This window comes from Antechinus flavipes, chromosome 4 (genome assembly GCF_016432865.1).
Source record: "Antechinus flavipes isolate AdamAnt ecotype Samford, QLD, Australia chromosome 4, AdamAnt_v2, whole genome shotgun sequence".
Lineage (NCBI taxonomy): Eukaryota > Metazoa > Chordata > Mammalia > Dasyuromorphia > Dasyuridae > Antechinus > Antechinus flavipes.
Window position 1 is genome coordinate 109,909,351 of NC_067401.1, and position 18,347 is coordinate 109,927,697.

At 43.7% G+C, this 18,347-nt stretch overlaps 2 protein-coding genes across 6 annotated transcripts in view; one reads left to right on the forward strand and one right to left on the reverse strand.

Moving 5' to 3' along the window:
* Positions 1-207: 207 nt before the first annotated feature.
* Positions 208-6,728, reverse strand: TMEM79 (transmembrane protein 79). Of its 2 annotated transcripts, XM_051993807.1 has the most exons (4): positions 5,762-6,728; positions 3,932-4,708; positions 3,186-3,399; positions 208-819 (listed from the first exon to the last, which is right to left on the reverse strand). In XM_051993807.1, exons 2-4 carry the CDS (start codon positions 4,644-4,646, stop codon positions 609-611), a joined length of 1,140 nt encoding a protein of 379 aa, XP_051849767.1. In that variant the 5' UTR covers positions 4,647-4,708; positions 5,762-6,728; the 3' UTR covers positions 208-608. The 2 variants fall into 2 exon arrangements, with proteins under 2 accessions (XP_051849767.1, XP_051849768.1); XM_051993808.1 differs by lacking the exon at positions 5,762-6,728 and having other exon boundaries at positions 3,932-5,316.
* A 180-nt stretch (positions 6,729-6,908) lies between these two features.
* The window catches only part of SMG5 (SMG5 nonsense mediated mRNA decay factor), a 32,447-nt gene continuing 21,008 nt past the window's right edge, over positions 6,909-18,347 (forward strand). The window contains exons 1-11 of one of the 4 annotated variants that reach the window (XM_051993795.1): positions 6,909-7,073; positions 10,553-10,651; positions 11,203-11,326; positions 11,711-11,867; positions 13,589-13,678; positions 14,740-14,829; positions 15,573-15,651; positions 16,335-16,460; positions 16,554-16,622; positions 17,083-17,291; positions 17,969-18,106. In XM_051993795.1, coding sequence (XP_051849755.1) covers positions 7,000-7,073; positions 10,553-10,651; positions 11,203-11,326; positions 11,711-11,867; positions 13,589-13,678; positions 14,740-14,829; positions 15,573-15,651; positions 16,335-16,460; positions 16,554-16,622; positions 17,083-17,291; positions 17,969-18,106 — 1,255 coding nt within the window. In that variant the 5' untranslated portion in view covers positions 6,909-6,999. Of the gene's footprint in view, positions 7,074-10,552; positions 10,652-11,141; positions 11,327-11,710; positions 11,868-13,588; positions 13,679-14,739; positions 14,830-15,572; positions 15,652-16,334; positions 16,461-16,553; positions 16,623-17,082; positions 17,292-17,968; positions 18,107-18,347 lie in introns of those variants that run through there. The other 3 variants (XM_051993796.1, XM_051993797.1, XM_051993798.1) reach the window with 3 other exon arrangements.

Sequence of the window (18,347 nt, forward strand, 5' to 3'; positions counted from 1 at the left end):
AGAAAAACTCATCTTCATGAGTTCAAATCGATCTCAGACACTTACTAGCCAGTTAACCCTGGGCAAGTCACTTAATCCTGTATACCTCAGTTTCCTTATCTTAAAATGAGCTGGAGAAGGAAATGGCAACCTGTTCCAGTATCTTTGTTAAGAAGATCCCCCAAAGAAGAGTTATGAAGAGATAATTGAAATAACTAAACGACAACTTCCTATTTCAAAATGTTTTATTAAATTATCCCATAGATTATCTCTTAAAATAATTAAGACCTAATAAAAACAAGGATTTTGCTTTTCCTAATTTTATTCTCTCTTCTCTAAGAGGTAGGAATTCCTTGCACCAATGCTACAGAAAAATCAAGGCAGTTATAAGCCTCAAGGGGCTTTAGGATGAAGTTGCCTCTGCTACATGTGTTCCCTGCCTCATAACTCCCACCACCCACCCCAACATCAGAGTCAAGGATTGGTAAGGTTTAAAAAGTCACAGTCTGGGAAGCCAAAGGGCAGAGATTACATATCCAAAGTCTGTTCAGTGAAGAGTTCTGGATTGTCTCAATTCCCTGGAGTTTAGAGGGAAACCAGAGAACATCAAGACCAGGCAGAAGCCAGTATCACCCCCAGAAGTGTGGCTTGTAGTCAGCAGCTCGAGCGTGGTCTGGGTAGTCAAGCCGGCTATCCGTGGCAGTGAACATCCGCTCAGGCTCCACCAGGAACATGTAGTAGAGATTCCACACCAGCATCGAGAGCAGTGGCAAGAAAGTCAGCCCATAGCCAAAGCCTCGGAAGGACCGGCCCACTGCAAAAGTCAACCAGTACACGAGTCTGGAAGAGGAAAACAGAGAATCTCTGAATTAAAAGACACTACTCTGCTTAAAGATCTCCGGTGAAAAGGAACCCACTAACTTCAGAAGCAGCCTGTTTAACTTTTAGACAATTCTAAAATTAGGAAGGTTTTTTTTTTTTTTTTTCATTATACGGGATGTCTCAAAAGAATTAAGCTACTGACTTAAAACTGCACTTTTTGGGACAGCCTGGATAAAGCCTGAATCTGCTTCTGCCTTGTTCTTGTTGGGGCCTTAAGAATGAAAAAGAGTTTTCTTTCACATAATAGCCCCTCAAATATTTGAGGATGGCTATCATGTCTCCTTTATCTTCTCTTATTCAGGTTAAGCATCCCTACTTCCTTATATGGCCTGGTTTTCAGGCCTTCTTAATCACCCTGCTCTAGACTCAATTCAGCTTGACATTATCCTTCCTAAGATGTTGCATCCAAAACTGAACATAATACTGTATATGCCACCTAACCAGGGCAGAGTACAGCAGAGGGATCACATTCCTCATTCTGGGCAAGAAGTTTTTATTGATGCAGCCCAAAAACACATTATCTTTTGGCAGCTATGTATTGGGCTTACAGTCCAATAAAAGTCCCAGTCTCTTTGGTGTGAACTGTTGCCTAGCCACCCCATCCTCTATTTGCACAATTGGACTTTTTTTTTTTTTTTTAATAATTCAAGTATAGGATTATTCTCTCAAATTTCATCTTGGTATAACACATACTTGAAGTCCCTCGAGATCTTTTGGCCAACATGTTAACAAGACCTCCCAGTTTCAGCTCATCCTTGAATTTAAGTATGTCATGGGCCAAGTCATTGGCTCTTGTCCCACATTTTAGGAGGGCCAAGGATCGATTACAAGGACGCTCCAATGGAGAGAGAAGGTCAGAGAAAAGATCAAGATTTCAGGGTGAGAATCAATTCCACCCTCATTCCCCATAAAGCAACTATGGTAGGAGGTTAGGATTAATTGAAGTGTAAAAATTTTAAAGAACAGGAACTAAGAAGATATATTTGGAACCAACACATACTGGAGGGTAAAAATATTGAATTTAACTCACAAAGATTGGATAAATGGAAGGAAGGATATATATTACATAAGTTCTTCCCAATTCCTAGAAAAACTCAAAAGATAGATCTTATATGTATGTGTGTATGTATATATATATATGCATATGATATATATACATATGCTGTATAATATATTTTAAAACACAAAACATGACAATTATTATTGGTAGAGGACTGATAGTAAAGACAATCTTGTAGGTCAAATCAATATACAGTAAGTGGAAATGGCCAATATTAGAGGACTGCATGAATTGTCCAGGTGTCTCAGAAGTCTTAGTGTAGTTTTGAGTTTTTAAAAACTTCTTGGACACTCTGGGTAACATGAATTAAGGAACATAGAAGGCATCTAAAAAGATAGGAGGCAGCTAGGTGGCTCAGTAGAGTGCTGAGCCTAGAATCAAGAAGACCTGAGTTCAAATTCAACCTCATACACTTACTAGCTTTGTGACTGAGCAAGTTCTTTAATCTCTGTTTGCCTTAATGCCTTGGAGAAGGAAATGGCAAACCATTCCAGAATCTTTGCCAAGAAAATCACATAGATAGTATGTAACATGGAGTCACAAAAACCCAAACATGACTGAACAGCAGGAGGATAATTAATGCATTGCACAGTTCATTGGAGGTTCAAAAAGAGCTTAACAAGCTGGGGAAAAAATAGGCTGGAACTTAACAAATGTAAAGTTCTATGTTTGGGTTAAAAAAAAAATCTATACAAGTAGAAGTTGGGGATTAGAAGAGATTGGCTTAACAATTCATGTGAAGAATACCTGAAAGTTTTACATGTCTATGAACTCAATGTGAGTCAACAGTCTAATAGCCAGAAAAGCTAGTGTGTTTTGAAGTTGCATTAATAGATATATGGAACTTTGAAAAAGAGAGAGTTCTACTATACTTGGTGTACTGTATTCAATTCAAGACAACATTTATTTTTTTAAATGGGGGACACTGACAAACTAGTATGTAAAAAAAAAAAAAAAAAAAAAAAAAGGTTAACCAGGATGGTATGAGGTCATCTCACATCATCTCACATAATCATCAATTAAATCTTTCCAATAATGGGATATTTCTCCCAGAAAGAAGAATACTTAAGAAAGACATGATAGCCCTGTTCCACATTTTTATACCTGAAGAGCTGCCACATGGGAGAGGCAATAAATTGTTTCTAATCTCTCCAGAGATTGCTATACAGGACTTTTTAATGATTAGAATTATTTGGGTCTTTCCTTCCTCTTTGCCAACCTTTCTACATACACTACACAAATACCCAATTCACCCCAAACTCACCGGGAGATGGCGAAGAGGCCAGTGAGCAAAGGTAGCAGCTTGAGCGTATCCTGGGGCAGGTAGGTGGCAAGGACGGCCAGGTTGAAGAAATAGAGAATGAAGAGCTGGACAGACTGAGCCACGTATCGCCTGTGGATTTCAACTTCTCTCTGTTGTTCCCCAAAGGGATGGAGTGCGGAAAAGCACAACAAGGAAAGGCCATAGACCAGGAGTCCTGGGTTAAGAGAGAATGGGGTCATGATATGAAGGGAATGGGGAAGGAAGATGAAGGTAGACAGTGAGAAAAGAGCAAGGAAAAGCAGGAAGAAGAAAGACTAGAGTTGGGGGAGGGAAGAGTATGAAGAGATGAGCACAAATGGATTGGGTCCTTAGGAAGAACAAATGTCTAGGAAGCTGGGGTGGATGGGCAATCAAAACATGGAAACGGGAAGTAAGAAAGTGTTAAACGGAAGAGTACAAGGGCATGCAGTAAGGAAAGGGGGAGGGAGGTTAGGATGAAGAGAGGTATAGGCCAGATACAGATGGGGAGAGGAAAATTCACAGTCAAAATCTCTGGCCCTTACTGAATTTCAATGCCCAGATTTCCCTACATCCCACGTCTAAACATTACCATCACCACCCCAACATACTCTTTGTTACCTTCTCTGTACTAGATCAAGCTTGTTCACCCTCCTTGGAGAGCCACCCTTACCATGGGCATCCAGTGGTCCTCCTGGGATTCCTGTTCCTTTCCCTCAAATACTCACCCAGAATTATGGGAAAGGTGGCAAAGACCCCACAGCGGAGCGTGTAGATGAGTCGGGAGCTCATGGTGGGCAGCCGGGGGGCATCAAAAGGCAGAAAGGCATAAGCTCCATATAACAGGCAGGGGAAGAGGATGAGAGCAGCCCCAAAAGAGGCCACGGCCCTCAAGCCGTCGCGGCCACAGCCTCCACAACTCCCACAATGGGAAGAGGGTGCAACTGCTGCCTCTGCCCATTTCCGTTCAGGGACTTCGGATCGGGCAGCCCGAGGCAACAGAAAAGCCTGGCATTCACCCTCAACCTTTTTGTCACAGTGGACAATGAGCTCTTCTTGGGGTCTCCTCTCAATGCACTGTGGGTCAATTGGGACAAATGCTCGAGCTGCTTGTTCAGGCATCAGGTTAATGTCTTCCTCAACTGGCTCCTCCAACTTTAGCGGTGGTTCAGCTAGAATGGGTTCTTTATCACATCCCTGCCAATCAGGGGTGTCTGGGAAGGGGGCACTGGGCTCAGGGCCAGTACCCAGTGATGTCCTCACCCAGGGCAAAGTAGTAGCTTCACTGCCAACCTTCCCAGTCTCATTCTCACAAGGAACAAGCTCTTGCCCATCTTCCCCCTCTGGTCTGAGTCCATTAGGGATGAGGGGCTGGGGCAAATTCTTCTCAAGGGCATCTTGCCCCTTTATCTCCAGCATAGCCAAGACCTCAGGTTCTGTCATGCTGGTGCATGGAAGGGCCCAAATGCCTAGGTTCTGGGGTATAATACTGGATTGTCGTCACCCTAGGAGGAGCAGAGAGAGATTTTGTTAAGAATCTTCATCATAAAGAGAAAGAGAAATTTGGGATCACCATTAGGGGAAAAGGTTGAAAAGAATTGTCATTGATTGCTCCCCTTTGGTGGGCAAAGGTCCCCATACTCTCTTAAAGATTTTGCCCATGTCAGATAAGCACTGAAGGAAAATGGTCTGCAGGAGATATCTCTGCTTTTCTGGAAATTTAACTCAGATTCCCTCCTAATTTGACAATTCTGTATATCTATGATTCTAAGCCTCTTTTCCCCTAAATCTTAAGAATCATTGTGGGTTGGAAAGAAAGTATGGAAAGGAAATTGCAGAACCTGGGAAGGGGAAACTGAAATAGAATCCTATTTTGACATCTCAGCAAGAAAGGATGACTAAGAGAGACAGAACCCAAGTATCCCTGCTGATTCGGGCCTCTTCCCTCTTTCCCTCTGTTCACAAAAATGCTGTGATCTTGGCCATGACCATTTACATCAAAGATTGAATGGAGGATACAGTATTTTCAGTCCGTCTTTCTGCCTACCACCCAAGGGCCAGAAGCCACCATCCTGTCCCCCCAGCAAACATAGGATCCTGTTCCTTCTAAGGATCTTTCCAGAGATCCAAAAAGCCATACCCTCCCTTTCCCCCATGGAAAACTGGAGCCACCCAAACTTCCAATCTCCTCCCGGCCGGGTTCTCCCCTCCTCCCCTCCCCCCCCATGAGATTAAGCTGGCTATCAGAGAAGTGAATAGCACCTATAGAAAAATGCCGATCGTTAGGGTTTAAGAGGCAGGCAGAAATTCAGCCACCACTGCAATAGCCCATTTTAGCCAACTTCCTATCTGACTGATAAAGTTTAAGGGTTCAATCGTTGTCCACTTGAGAAATCTATTTCCAACTACTGAACATTTCCTCCCTCCCTTTTCCTATTTCTCCCTCCTCCTCTCTCCTTTTTCTTCCAATTCCTCACCACTGACTAGGCTGATTGTTTCCCTTTCGTTCTCCATACTTCAACCTCCCGCTCACACCCCAGACCCACAGGGTCCCTTACTTTCCATCTAGAGAGATACAAGGGAGATCCCGGGGCCCATCCGGGAAAAGAGCTGCTCCAGCTCCCTTCTGGCTCGGCAAGTATTTCTTCGCTGGTCTCCCTCCCTTTACCTGCAGCTCCAAACCTGTCTGACCAGAGCAGGTGGGGCTGGGATTAAAGGAGAAGGCCCCACCCTCACCCTCTGACAGAAAGAAAAAAAAAAAGAAGACAAAAGTGAGAGAGAGAAAGGGTCACTGTCCCGAAGGGTGTAGGTGTGGCCACGTTAGGCAGGTTAGGGAACGGTCTATGCTGGCGGGTCCTGCGCAGGAGACTGGCTAAGAAAATGCTCGGCAAGGACGGGTTTGTGACTGTCCAAATTGGTTTGGGCTGGCTAATATTCCTGTGCAACGTGTAGGTCCTGGACTGCGAGATGGAAAGACGGGTTCCCATTGCAACGCTTTCCAGACTAGAGACCGGGCTACGTCCCCAGAAGGCTGAACAGCAACCAAGACCTCTGTGGGGGGTCTTACAGAAGACCCAGAAATAAGGATTTTTCCTTCCCTTTTCCAAAAGTCCTTAAAAAGATCGGAGAAAATCCTATTGGGCTGGGCTGGGACGGGAGAAGCTAAACCGGGCTGGTCCGGGCTGGTCCGAGTAAGATGACCTCCACCGAATCAGGGAGATTGCTTATAAGATAACTTATCCTCAGACTGAAGGTCATGAAGCAGGAGGCACGGAAGGGGAAAATCAATGGAATTAAATCTTTGGAAGATGAGGGGGGTCTTCATCTACTTGAACCAGATTTTAAAAGTAGAAAAAAAAAGGACTATATGACTATAGGAGAATAAGGTCACAGACAGCCTTCCTGCTACCAGACCCGACCAGCCCTGACCTCTCTTAGCTTCCGCCCCTCTGCATTGTCTTCTGCCTTTTCCGTCGACTTTGTCAATAAAGTTTTTCTCGGAGCATGAGAAGCTAGAAAAGCGGCCATGTTGCCCAGAGTTAGTATTGGCAATTCCCTGCCACCGGAAGAGATAGGATGTCGCGAGATCTGGCGACAGTGAAGTTGCTGGCGTGGTGGCGCTGTTCTCGCGAGACTTGGTGGCCGGAGGAGGAGCCGTCGCGGGCAGCCGCCTCACAGCGATGGCGGCCGAGCAGGGCCGGCGGCGGTGGCGGCGGCGGCTTCGGCCGGAGACGGCGGCAGTGGCGGCGGGTGGCGGGGGCTTGTAACCGGGAGCTGCCCCCGGGCCCCGGGCACCATGAGCCAGGGCCCCCCCGCAGCGGAGAGCAGTGAGCCCGAGGCCAAGGTCCTGCATACTAAGCGGCTTTACCGGTGAGAGGGACCGGGGCGGGAGAGGACCCGCTGGAGGGGGGGTAGGGGTACGAAGGGGGGAAGAAGGGGGGAGGGGGGTAAAAGACAGGCGAGGGCGGGACCACGTTGAAGGGGCGGGATCTTCAAGGAAAGGGTTCAAATGGAGAAGGGTAGAATTTTTGGAGGGAGCTGGGAGGGGCGGGACTTTCGATCTTTGGGTTAGGGTCTAAGAGTGTAGTTGGGGTGGGAGATGGCTTGGACACGTGGAGGAAATGTGGGGCGGCCTGGGGGTTGGGACCGAGTCCCCCGGAGGAGTTGGAGTAAGAAGATAAAAATAGGGCTTGAGCAGTGTTGGTGACACTGAGATCCTTGGCATTCCTCCGGTGGGAAGGAAGGGGCGGGGGGGCCTCCAACCTGCAAGAGAAAACTCAGAAAGGAAATCTGGGGGGGCCTCTGGGAACTGGAAGGCTGTCCTCTATTGGACGTAGGCATTAGGGAAGTGTAAGAAGTGGTGGATGGGTGTACTTGAGGGGCCCCTGCAGGCTTTGGGGTCCTTTTTTCTCAGCCTTATGGCTGATTCCACATACTTTATGCCAGTCTCTGATTTACAAGCTCACGGTCATGATTTTCATCCTTTCCTGGGAGAAGAGCAGGTCCCCTTCCCACTCAGTAAGTGTATTGGGGAGACAGGGAGGGGAGGTTGACATAATTGGGTCCCTTGTGGGGTCAGGGTGATGCTGCAGTTAAGTTTTTTCCATCCCTGAACTGTAGTTGCTCTTTGCAGTCGGCTTTGGTTTGGAGGCTCAGGACAGGAGAAGACAAATCCTCATATTCTCAGGCTGCATCCCAGCAGCAGAGTGGAAGCTTATTGTGTCTTCTTCTGCAAGTGGGCATTGTGCCTGTTTCAGCTGTGCCAGCCAGAGGGCATGGGGAGATACAAGCTGCTCCAAAAATAGTCCAGTGACCAAATTCAGCAGCCCAAAGGCTCCCACCTTGAGCTGCCCCTCAGCAGTCCCCGAGTGCATGAAGAGCAGGCTGGGGGTGGCACATGTGTCTCCAGTGCTGCCGGGTGTCAGCGCTGCCTGTCACACAAAGCGTGGGCAGGCATTGGGCGAGACTTCTCTAATCTCCTGCACCTGGTAGTTGTTCTGACCCTCTTCTGAATCATCCAGAATCTAGTCCCTTCTAAAAACCACCACTTTGAAAAGCTCAAACTGGTTTGTTAGTACATGTATGTGCAGATAGTGGAGTTCCATTCCTGTGCGTGGCTTCATACTTGAAGTTTGAGGCTATATGTAGCAAAGGCGTTTGGCAAAAGAGCTGGGAATAAGATGTCTTTTTAAATTCTGTACAGAGGAATGATTCCTTGTCTAAGTGTAGGACCTATATCTCTGACCCTCAATTTCTTTAGAGGTAAAGAAAGGAGCTACCCCAATCCATTTGAATTAATGAGTAAGCAGGGAAAGGGATATTGGAAGTGACGTAGGAGCACTCTACTAAGGTACTCCTTTCTTGACATACACATATACATACACATACACATGTTAAGTCAGCAAGCATTTTAAAAGTTCTAAGCCCTGGGGATGAAAAGGAAAAAACAAGCTGCTTTCAGGGATGATACATTCTATGGGGGAACACCACAAATATATAGAGAATGCATATATTCAAAGGAGAGACAAGGTAGCCTTACAGGGGAAGGTACCAACAACTGGGGGAAACTAAGAAAGGCCTCCTTCAATTTGAGCTGAGTCTTTAAAGAAGTCTGAGATTCTGAGAGGCAGAAGTGAGAAAGGAGAACATTCTAGACCTGGGGAACAGCCAGTGCATTCACGGAAACAGAGATGTAGCATGAGTCAGGAACAGCAAATAGGCCAGTCTGGCTAGATCATGGAATGTGTGAAGGAGGGAATGTGTAAAAAGACTGAAAAGATGGGAAGAAGGCAGAGAGTTTTATATACCTAAAAGGATTTTATTCTGTTTTAGAGGCAATAAAGAGTACCTGAAATTTATTGGATAATGGGTATTAATCAGATTGTCACCTTAGAAAAATCACTTTGGCAGCGGTATGAAAAAATGTATCAGATTAAAGGGAAAATGGAGGGAGATTGCAATGATCCAGACAAGTTTTTGGGGGGACCTAAACATCTGTAACATGTAAACATCTGCCGTATGAGTGAAGAGGACATATCCAAAACATGTGGCAATAAAAATCACAAATTTTGGCAACTAATAGATTATATGTAGAACATGAGGAATTGAAAGTGTCACCAATACGGCAAATGTGAGTGACTGTTATGATGCTGGCAACCCTAGCAATAATAAGGAAGTTTGAAAGAGCCTTGGCTTTGGAAGGAACAACAATGGGTTTGGGTTTGGACATACTGAGTTTGAGATTCCATGAAATGGGATGTCTATTTTGAAAGATCCAAAGGCCAGTTGATGGTACAGAACTGGAACTCAAGACAGAGGGATTGGGGCTGGATATATAGATCTGAGAGTCATCTCCGTAGATAATTAAACCTCCTTGGGACTTTCTGAGATCACCAAATGAGAGAGCATAGCGAGAAAGAGAAAAGGGCCTAAGAAAGAGCGTTGGGGCAAACTCAGTAGTGGATATCAATTGAACATGGATGAAAATCCAGCAAAGAAGTGGTCATATAGCTAGGAAAGCCAAACAGATTATGAAAACCCAGAGAGGGGACAGTATGTTAGAATAAAACAATTGATGACAATAGTTGGGATCCTGCGTAGACAATTATTGATGCAGGATGAAGTGCTGCCAGAAGTCCTCCTGTCCCTTTCCTCGATATTAGGTGCCTCTTGGATTGCCTATTAAAAGACCTTGATAGCCATTTAGCCAGGTGCTGGCAGCTACCCTGCTGGCACCAAAACAGCTATCTAGGTGCCAGGCCACTGACAGTGAGACAGAAGTGGGGAATAGAATTTAGTCTGCTTAGGAGTCTTGGCAGGGCTGGTCTTTGCCTCCAGTGAACACAGAGGAACAATAAAGACTACAACTACGACCCCCTCCACAACCCAAAGACAAAGTAGTTGAGGTGAGAGCTATTCTGCTTGTTAGTAGAATATTACTCTTAAGTCCTCTCTCCTCACCAATCCTCTAAGTTGCTATTCTAAAACTAAAACGGGGCTTCTTAAACTTTTCCCTTTTTCTTCCAAGAAATTTTTTTGTGGTTGTAGATACATACGTATGTAAAATAGGTATACAAATCAAACATTTACTGATAATAAGTTATAATTTTGCAACTCCCACATCCAGTTACAACCACATATGAAGCTTTGCTCTAAAGCAAAGCAAGATACTGAGAATGGTTTTTCTTTGTGACTAAGAGATGATAGGTTTACAAAGGATAGCTTCCAAGGATTCTTCAGTTTGAATCGTGCCTCCCTTAATCTTTTCCCTTTTTCCTAATCCTTGTTCTTTTACCCATGTCACCCCTTCCTCATGGCCCAAAGTTTGTCTATCTTATATTCCCCTGCAGGGCAGTGGTGGAGGCTGTGCATCGACTTGACCTCATCCTTTGCAACAAAACTGCTTACCAAGAAGTGTTCAAACCAGAGAACATTAGCCTAAGGAACAAGTAAGCTGGGCCAGCCTCTGAACAACAAATTCCTGGTTCTCCTTTCCTTCCACCCCTTACTCCCATCCCATTTACCTTATAAGCCACATCAAATTTTGAAGTATGCTGATAGCCTGATAAGAAAGACTGTCATCTTGTTGCCCAAGTTCTCTGGTTTTTCTGAAGGGGGGAAGAGAGAAAACAGGAAACGGTTCCCAGAGTTTGTCCTCCTTTCACCTTCAGTTTCCATATCCCATAGAGTAGAGATAGGAATCATATTTGAATCATGAAGAACTGCCTATATTTCACCCTGGAGTGAAGGAGAAAAAAAGAAAAATTGGAGGAAAAGAACAGTATGCTAGGGAGAAGGGTGGTTTATTGAAATTCTTACATGTCTTTTGGGATTCGGTTTTTTGGGAACATTGATACACAGTATCATTTTAGACTTTGTCTCTTAAGTGAGAGCACAGTCATATGTATAGTAGGTATGTTATCAAATGTCTCCTTGTAGCCATTTCATCTCTTCAGACAACTTCCGACAACTTTGTTACTCCCATCCTGCCCCCTCCTAGGCTTCGTGAACTCTGTGTCAAGCTTATGTTCCTGCATCCAGTGGATTATGGGAGGAAAGCAGAGGAGCTGCTATGGAGGAAGGTGTACTATGAGGTTATCCAGCTTATCAAGACCAACAAAAAGGTAAGAGGAGAGGTAGAGCTGGGGGAGGAAAGATGGTGAAAGAGAGGGAAAGCCAGTTGAAGGCCAAAGAGGGTGGGAGAGAGGACATGGAATACTGTCCAGAGGGTAGGGAAGGAGCCTGTGGCAAACATAGTTGGGAATCAAGAGGAAGTAATATCACTCTGGAATTAAAGAGTTAGGGGAGGAAGATAACCAGTGCTGGAGAACAGAACTGAGATGGAGGGGGTAGAAAAATGTTCTGGTTGTGGTGAGGGTAAACTTCATCCTGGGATTTAAAACTATAGGCATATTCCCCCTGTGTAAGAGGCCAGGGTGGTGGGGGGCGGTGCCCTGAGCCCTTTGCTTAGCCGGCCCCTCCCCTTCCCTGATCCACCTGCCCCCCAGCACATCCACAGCCGGAGCACCTTGGAATGTGCCTACAGGACACACCTGGTTGCTGGTATTGGCTTCTACCAGCATCTCCTCCTCTACATCCAGTCCCACTACCAGCTTGAACTGCAATGCTGCATTGACTGGACTCATGTCACCGACCCTCTAATAGGTCAGTGAGTCTCAAGGACTTCTCTTTTAGTGGGAGGTGGAATGTGGGCTAGGAGAGCATGTCACATACCCTTTATAGAAATTGTATCAAAATTTGAGGATGAAGTTCTGCTGGTTTTTAAAAATGGTAAGATTCTGAAGTAAAAACAAAACAAAAACAGTGATATAGATGTTAAAATCTAAAGTAACGGAAGGGACTCCCCATTCATTTGGGATGGTTGGTGGCAGCCTGACTTAGGGAAGGGGAAATGAAAGGATGGCTTTGGGTAACTCTGGGTCTCACAAAGTATATTGATCCTTTTTTTAGCCAGAGCCTTTTTGTTTTTCCCTTTTCATTTTGGGAATTATCTTCCAGTGTTTATTTAAGAAAACTTTTGGAAATTACTAATAGATATTTTCCAGAGTACCACAAATTTCTGTTCTGCCAACAGATATGCTGGCAACTATTATCCTTAACCCCTTCCTAGGTTGGCTGTTTGCTTTCCAAAGAGTTAGGCTTTCTTCTCTCTGTCGACCTCACCTACTTTCCCCATTAAAAGATTGACAATCCAGATAGATAACTCGCCAGTTTTTGAACTTTTTATAGACTGATTGTTTAAGGCAGAAGACATTAAAAAGACTTATTCATACCTTTTGCTTTTATATAAAGTTAATTTCTAATTGTACTCCTTCCTCTTTCCCATTCAGGAGGTTTTCTGTAGACAAAAGATTTTAAAAATCCAGCAAGCTAGTTCTCCAACTTATTCTTTAAAAAAATTAATTTCTCGATACTGATTTGTTCAGCTTGTTGCTCTTCCATTAACGTTTTTCCCCTTTCTGTAGCTCCCAACCTAACATGTCTGGTTTCCTAAAACAGGAAGGCACATGAACAAGGGAAGGGAGATAAAGAGGATTTCTTTCTCCCCAAAATCAGTAGCTCTCAGAATTGAGGATCAAAGCAACTCAAAAGAAAGGTTCTAAGAACTTTTATTAACTCAAAGAGTACTTGTTGACTATGCTACCATCATCCCCTGGTTACTAGAATCTGTCAGTTCCCTCCTCTCTGACCACATTCATCTGTGGTCAAAAATCCATTAGCCAAAATCATCTTCCTCTAGCATGAGATAATTATTTTGTCTGGCTCCAAAACCTGTATTGGGTGCATCTGTATCTTGTCTCTAATATCAGGTCCTTAATTTAGGTTCCCAGGCTTTCTTCTATTAGTTCCCCCTCTTTCATCCTTAGGTCCTCTCCTCTTCTCATTTTTCAAATAAATGTTAACTCGTTTTTAGATTTTCTGGTTCAGCAAGGCAAACCTGCTCCAAATTTCTTCCCTCCCCCCTTCTAAATCTTCGAATAGGTCAGTCCTTGCTCACATCTTCCCACTCCATCCATCTGAACCATATTTCAACCTCTTCTCTTCCAAGAAACTTCCTCAGAGTGAAATCTCTAGGTTTGTTCCCCCTAGTTCCAACCTAGTCTCCTAATAATGCTATCCAAAATCCTGGCAAAGTCCATGCTTGTCTCTCAGTGTCCTAGGATATGTTCCTTCCTACCTGTTGGCCAGGGGAGTTCCCAGTGACAAATACTGCTTCCTTTTTCTGGATCTTTTCCTTCTACCCCTACTCTTTCCCTTCCCCCAACCCCACCCCTCCAGTGCCTAGGAAAGGGCTCTCACTTACAAGTCATGGTACAGACATGAGGAGATGTCAGAGAATAGACTCAAAGATTTTTCTCCCTCAGGTTGTAAGAAGCCAGTATCTGCCTCAGGGAAAGAGATGGACTGGGCTCAGATGGCTTGCCACCGATGTCTGGTGTATCTGGGAGATTTGTGTAAGAATCTGCATCTTTTTTTTTTTCCTTACATCTTTTCTTTTTAGCTACAGGGAACAGTCAGGCCCTGGAATAAGAGCTAAACTGCTTACATTTTTGCCTTTTTGCCTGGTATATTATGTGGTCTAGAACTTTAACCTCTGATTCTACTTCTTCCCCATTTGTGCTAACTCCATTTCCCCACTATCTTTCAATAATGCAGAAAAGGTTAGTGAGTGATGAGGAAGAAAAGAAAGTAGATTTAAAGTTAGAGTTTTTCCATGGTAGGTTAGAGACAGTTTAATTTTATATTTATCATTTCAATGCTGATGTTTTTTTGTCCCTGTGAATTATTGTGTGGGAATAAGGGAATAACTGTCTTCCTTCATGGAACCTCAGATATACTAGCTCTATATCAGAGAAGAAGTGGCAGGTTTCATTAAGAACTTCCTCACTCTCAAAAGAGTGTCCACTTCTATCTCCTTTCTCCAGCCTAGACAATAAATTATTAAGTAGCCAAAACTGTTATCTGTTTTGTGGATTTTTCGCTGCAATTGTGTAATCCTTGGCTTGCTCTGTCCCCAACTCAATGTTGTGTATGCTTAGGAAATATAAACCATGTAAGATGAGCCTAAGCAAAGCATATTTAGGAAAATTAAATATACTGTCTTTTCTTTCCCATCCTTGTCCCCACTCCTTACTTCCAGCCATATAATATATTCCAAAACCAAGTAGAAATTTTGCAGGTTGTCCATTGGCTCGGATTATCCTTGATAACAGTTTTTGCCATCTCCCATTCATAAATCGATAATAATAATTAGCTCTCCCTCTTCTTTCTCTCTTGCTTATTAACCTCCCTTCCCCATATTCACTTATGTTATGGATCATTTATCAAGTTGGGGGAGGATATTGAGCAACTTATCCGCAGTCACAGTATACTGGACCCAAGGTATAAACTGCATTTCAGCTCAGGTTTCTTTATCTTTTGCTGCACCCACCCTGAATGAGTTCTGAGATGAAGGGAAGTTTCCTTTGAAAGTAAGGAGCTAATGCTAACTTTCAACTTCATCATTTTCCCCCAGCCCGATATCAAAACGAATTAGCTGGTGTGGACACAGAGCAACTAGCTGAGAGATTCTATTACCAAGCCTTGTCCGTGGCACCTCAGATAGGTAAGTGTTGTTCCATTTGTTCTCCTGATTCAGCATCATCTTGATTGTAAGAAAATTTCTAAATCAATAAACACGTTGCAAATTGAGCTCCCTTTAAAGGTTGAAATTAGATCAGGAAGCTGTTCAAACTTTTTTTCTCCCTTTCTCTCCCTTGACCTCTATAGCTTTATAACTTCAACTTCTGTTGACAAATGTTTCTCTTGGTATTTACTTTGCCTTGCTTTAGTTTCTCTCTACTGCTGCCTCCTTATGTTAAAGAGGTTTCTAGATCCATCACATCCATGATTATAACTCTTTGAAGGAAGATTCTCTGGAGAAAGAGATATATTTGGCTTATTACCATTGAATGGAGAAGGGACAAAACCATTCTAATGGAAGGGATGGAAATTAACAGGAAAGATGGCCTGGACAAAAAAGAAAAATTGCAAAATGGAATGGTGAAAGAGATATAGGAACTGGGCCTCACCTGGAAGAACAGAAGCAAAATGGAATGCCTTAGACCACATGTAGGAAGTAAGGGACTCAGCTTCTGAAGGGAAGAAGCAGGGGAATTGAAGTTGGACAGAAGTGAAAAAAGAGAGAAAACAAAATTAACTTCTCATTACCAAAAGGAGAATTTCTCCTCGGCATTTAGTTGTCCTTCCATCTATTTTCTGTTCTCAGTAGTTAGTTATTTGGGTTAGTCTTCCATTTCTTGGTCAAGGCATTTTGACTTTAGCCTATCTGATTATTTTCCTTACCAGGTATGCCCTTCAATCAGCTGGGTACCCTGGCAGGCAGCAAGTATTACAACGTAGAAGCCATGTATTGCTACCTGAGGTGGTGAGTAAACTCCTCCATGCAGGTGTGTGAGTATGTATATGTGTCCATCCCTTCATTAGGAGCCTTAGAATTCTGAAACTTGAATCAAGGTATAATATAAATCAAATTAGTTCCTTACTATATTGAGTTCATAGGATTAAAATTTTGTTTGTTATGTTGGCCATATCATAGTACACAATCTATACCTAAATGGAGTTTTGGCCTTCTGTAAACTTGCAGAAGATTTAGGAGCAGACACATGTGATGAATGGAACCAAATAAAAATGACAGCATTTAACCAAGAAAAAATGCTAAAATATGTATTAAAGTATTATATAGATTCAAAGTTAATGTGTTTTAGGAACAGAAATGTGTTCATGGTTAGGTAGGGAAAAATAGCTTTGGTTTTACCATTTTCTGGCAGGGGAGTCAGAGGAAGGTAAGACATGTTCTTTGTCTGATTCATCTGGGAAGTCATTTTAAAAGAGGTGAAATTTTTGGTTTGGCATTTTCTTTTTCCTCATGGCACTAATCTCCAGATCCAGAGTTGGCTGGACATGGAAGGTTAGAAGGAGAGCAATTTGTGGTTATTGGTGCTTCTTTCCTCATGTAATAGAGTCTCTTTTCCCAAAATCTTAAGAGTCCTTACTTTGTTTTTTCCTCTTAGTCAAATTAAAACTATAATGTTTTTTCCTCTCCCTTAGCATCCAATCAGAAGTGTCCTTTGAGGGGGCTTATGGGAATCTCAAGCGGCTGTATGACAAGGCAGCCAAAATGTACCACCAGCTGAAGAAATGTGAGACACGGAAACTCTCTCCCAGCAAGAAGCGGTGAGCAGAGTGACAGAGGAATTCTGTAGAAGTAAAACTATAGTCACCACTCTAGAGCTCTCAGCAACTGCTTTTTGTTCCTTCTCAATTCAGGTGTAAGGATATCAAGAGGCTGCTGGTGAGCTTCATGTACCTGCAGAGTCTTCTGCAGCCCAAGAGCAGGTATGTGCAAGAGTCTGTGAGCTCTAAATTGGACAGGAAGGTGCATTTCCCCTTCTCAATTTAGGAATGTTCCCTGACTGAGGAAAGCTGAAAGGGATGAAATGTTCTTGCCATATTCTACCTAAGTGTGGGAAATCCCCTTCCCTAAGCCAGAAAGGTGAGAGGGTTTTCTCTCACTTTAACATCCTTTGCCTATAGATAGGAAATTTCTTCTTGGTGTTTAGCTTTCATTCTTGGGAAGGGCACAGTATCCTATTCCTTTCCTACTTGGGTAGAGTTCCCCTCTGGAAAGTAGTCACTTATATGTGGATGGAACCATGAAACATGATTCTGTCTCACACAATCTTTTAGAGTGTAGGGTCCCATTACTTTTCTGTCTCCTTTTTGGATATCATTCACAAAGCTTTCCTGCTTTCTTGGTCACCATTGACCTGTCACTTCTGTGTTCCCTGGCATCTAGCACCCTGGACTCGGAGCTGACATCACTCTGCCAGTCAGTCCTGGAGGACTTCAACCTTTGTCTCTTCTACCTGCCCTCTTCACCCAACCTCAGTCTGGCTAGTGAGGATGAGGAGGAGTATGAGAATGGCTATTCTTTTCTCCCTGACCTTCTCATTTTCCGTATGGTTATCATTTGTCTCATGAGTGTTCACAGCTTAAAGAGAGCAGGTAACCATTTTATCAGATTTTCTTATCACCTTAAGCCCCTAATTGAATTCCAGGCTCCATAGAACACCTCTTTGTAGTAATTTGTCCTTGCCTAGATACAGAGCCAGTAAGTCCTATGCTTTTGAAGCCCCTTTCATTCTCCTGAGAGAGCACTGTGATGGAAGCCAAGGAAGGAGGAAAAAATCTTGCTCTTAGATAGAGTCCAGTTAGGAGACAATATGCCCCCAGCCTCAAGAATAAGAGCTTTGGTTCCAGCCAACCAGAATTCTCTCCAATCCCGCTGAGGGAATAGGGCATAATAAGTCTGGAGAACTTTTTCTTGTAGTCCAGGGTAAGGTTTGAGAAATGAAACAGGATTGGCCACAATGAAAAGATGGAGGGGCTTTGGTTGCTGGAAATAACCTGTGTGAAGACAGCGTAGGAAAGAATTTCTGCTAAAGCTAAAGAAACTTATAGGGTTTCTAAAGAATTTAGAAAATTAATAGAGGCTATAACTGTAGCAAAAAGTATAACGTTGTTTGGAGGTCACAGGCTGGGGGGACCTCAGCATCCAGAGTAGGTAAAATTAGATAGAGACTTGAGAGTATTGAATAAAAATTCCTATGAACTGCTACTTGCTACATGTAGGGTGTTTCTACTCTACAACCCTAATAGCCTTTCCCTGTCTCTAATTTTAGGATCAAAGCAGTACAGTGCTGCCATCGCCTTCACCCTGGCTTTCTTCTCCCATCTTATCAACCATGTTAATATCCGGCTACAGGCAGAGCTGGAAGAGGGAGAGAACCCTGTGCCAGCCTTCCAGAGTGATGGGACAGGTGTGGAAACTGTGGGAGGGACTGAGCAAAGTCAGCAGAGGAAGGGACGTTCGGTAAGGGGGGAGGAGTTATGGAGAAGGATAGATATCTAGATCTGTCTATGGAATTTAGGTATGCATTGTAGGTGGCCTCTGGCATCCCTTCCAACTGAGGAGCTCTACTTCTCTGGATGGTCAGAGATAGGGACCTGAGGAGAAGGTGCTACTGGGTGGAAGAAGAAGACCCCAGTCCTGCTCCTGAG

Bases quoted from the DNA above. Each gene is read 5' to 3' on its own strand.
- TMEM79 (XM_051993807.1), bottom strand. From the start codon at position 4,646: ATGACAGAACCTGAGGTCTTGGCTATGCTGGAGATAAAGGGGCAAGAT. The intron at 3,400-3,931 runs GTGAGTATTTGA...CTCTTAACCCAG, and splicing joins CACCTTTCCCATAATTCTGG to GACTCCTGGTCTATGGCCTT. The intron at 820-3,185 runs GTGAGTTTGGGG...TTCCTCTTCCAG, and splicing joins GGCCTCTTCGCCATCTCCCG to ACTCGTGTACTGGTTGACTT.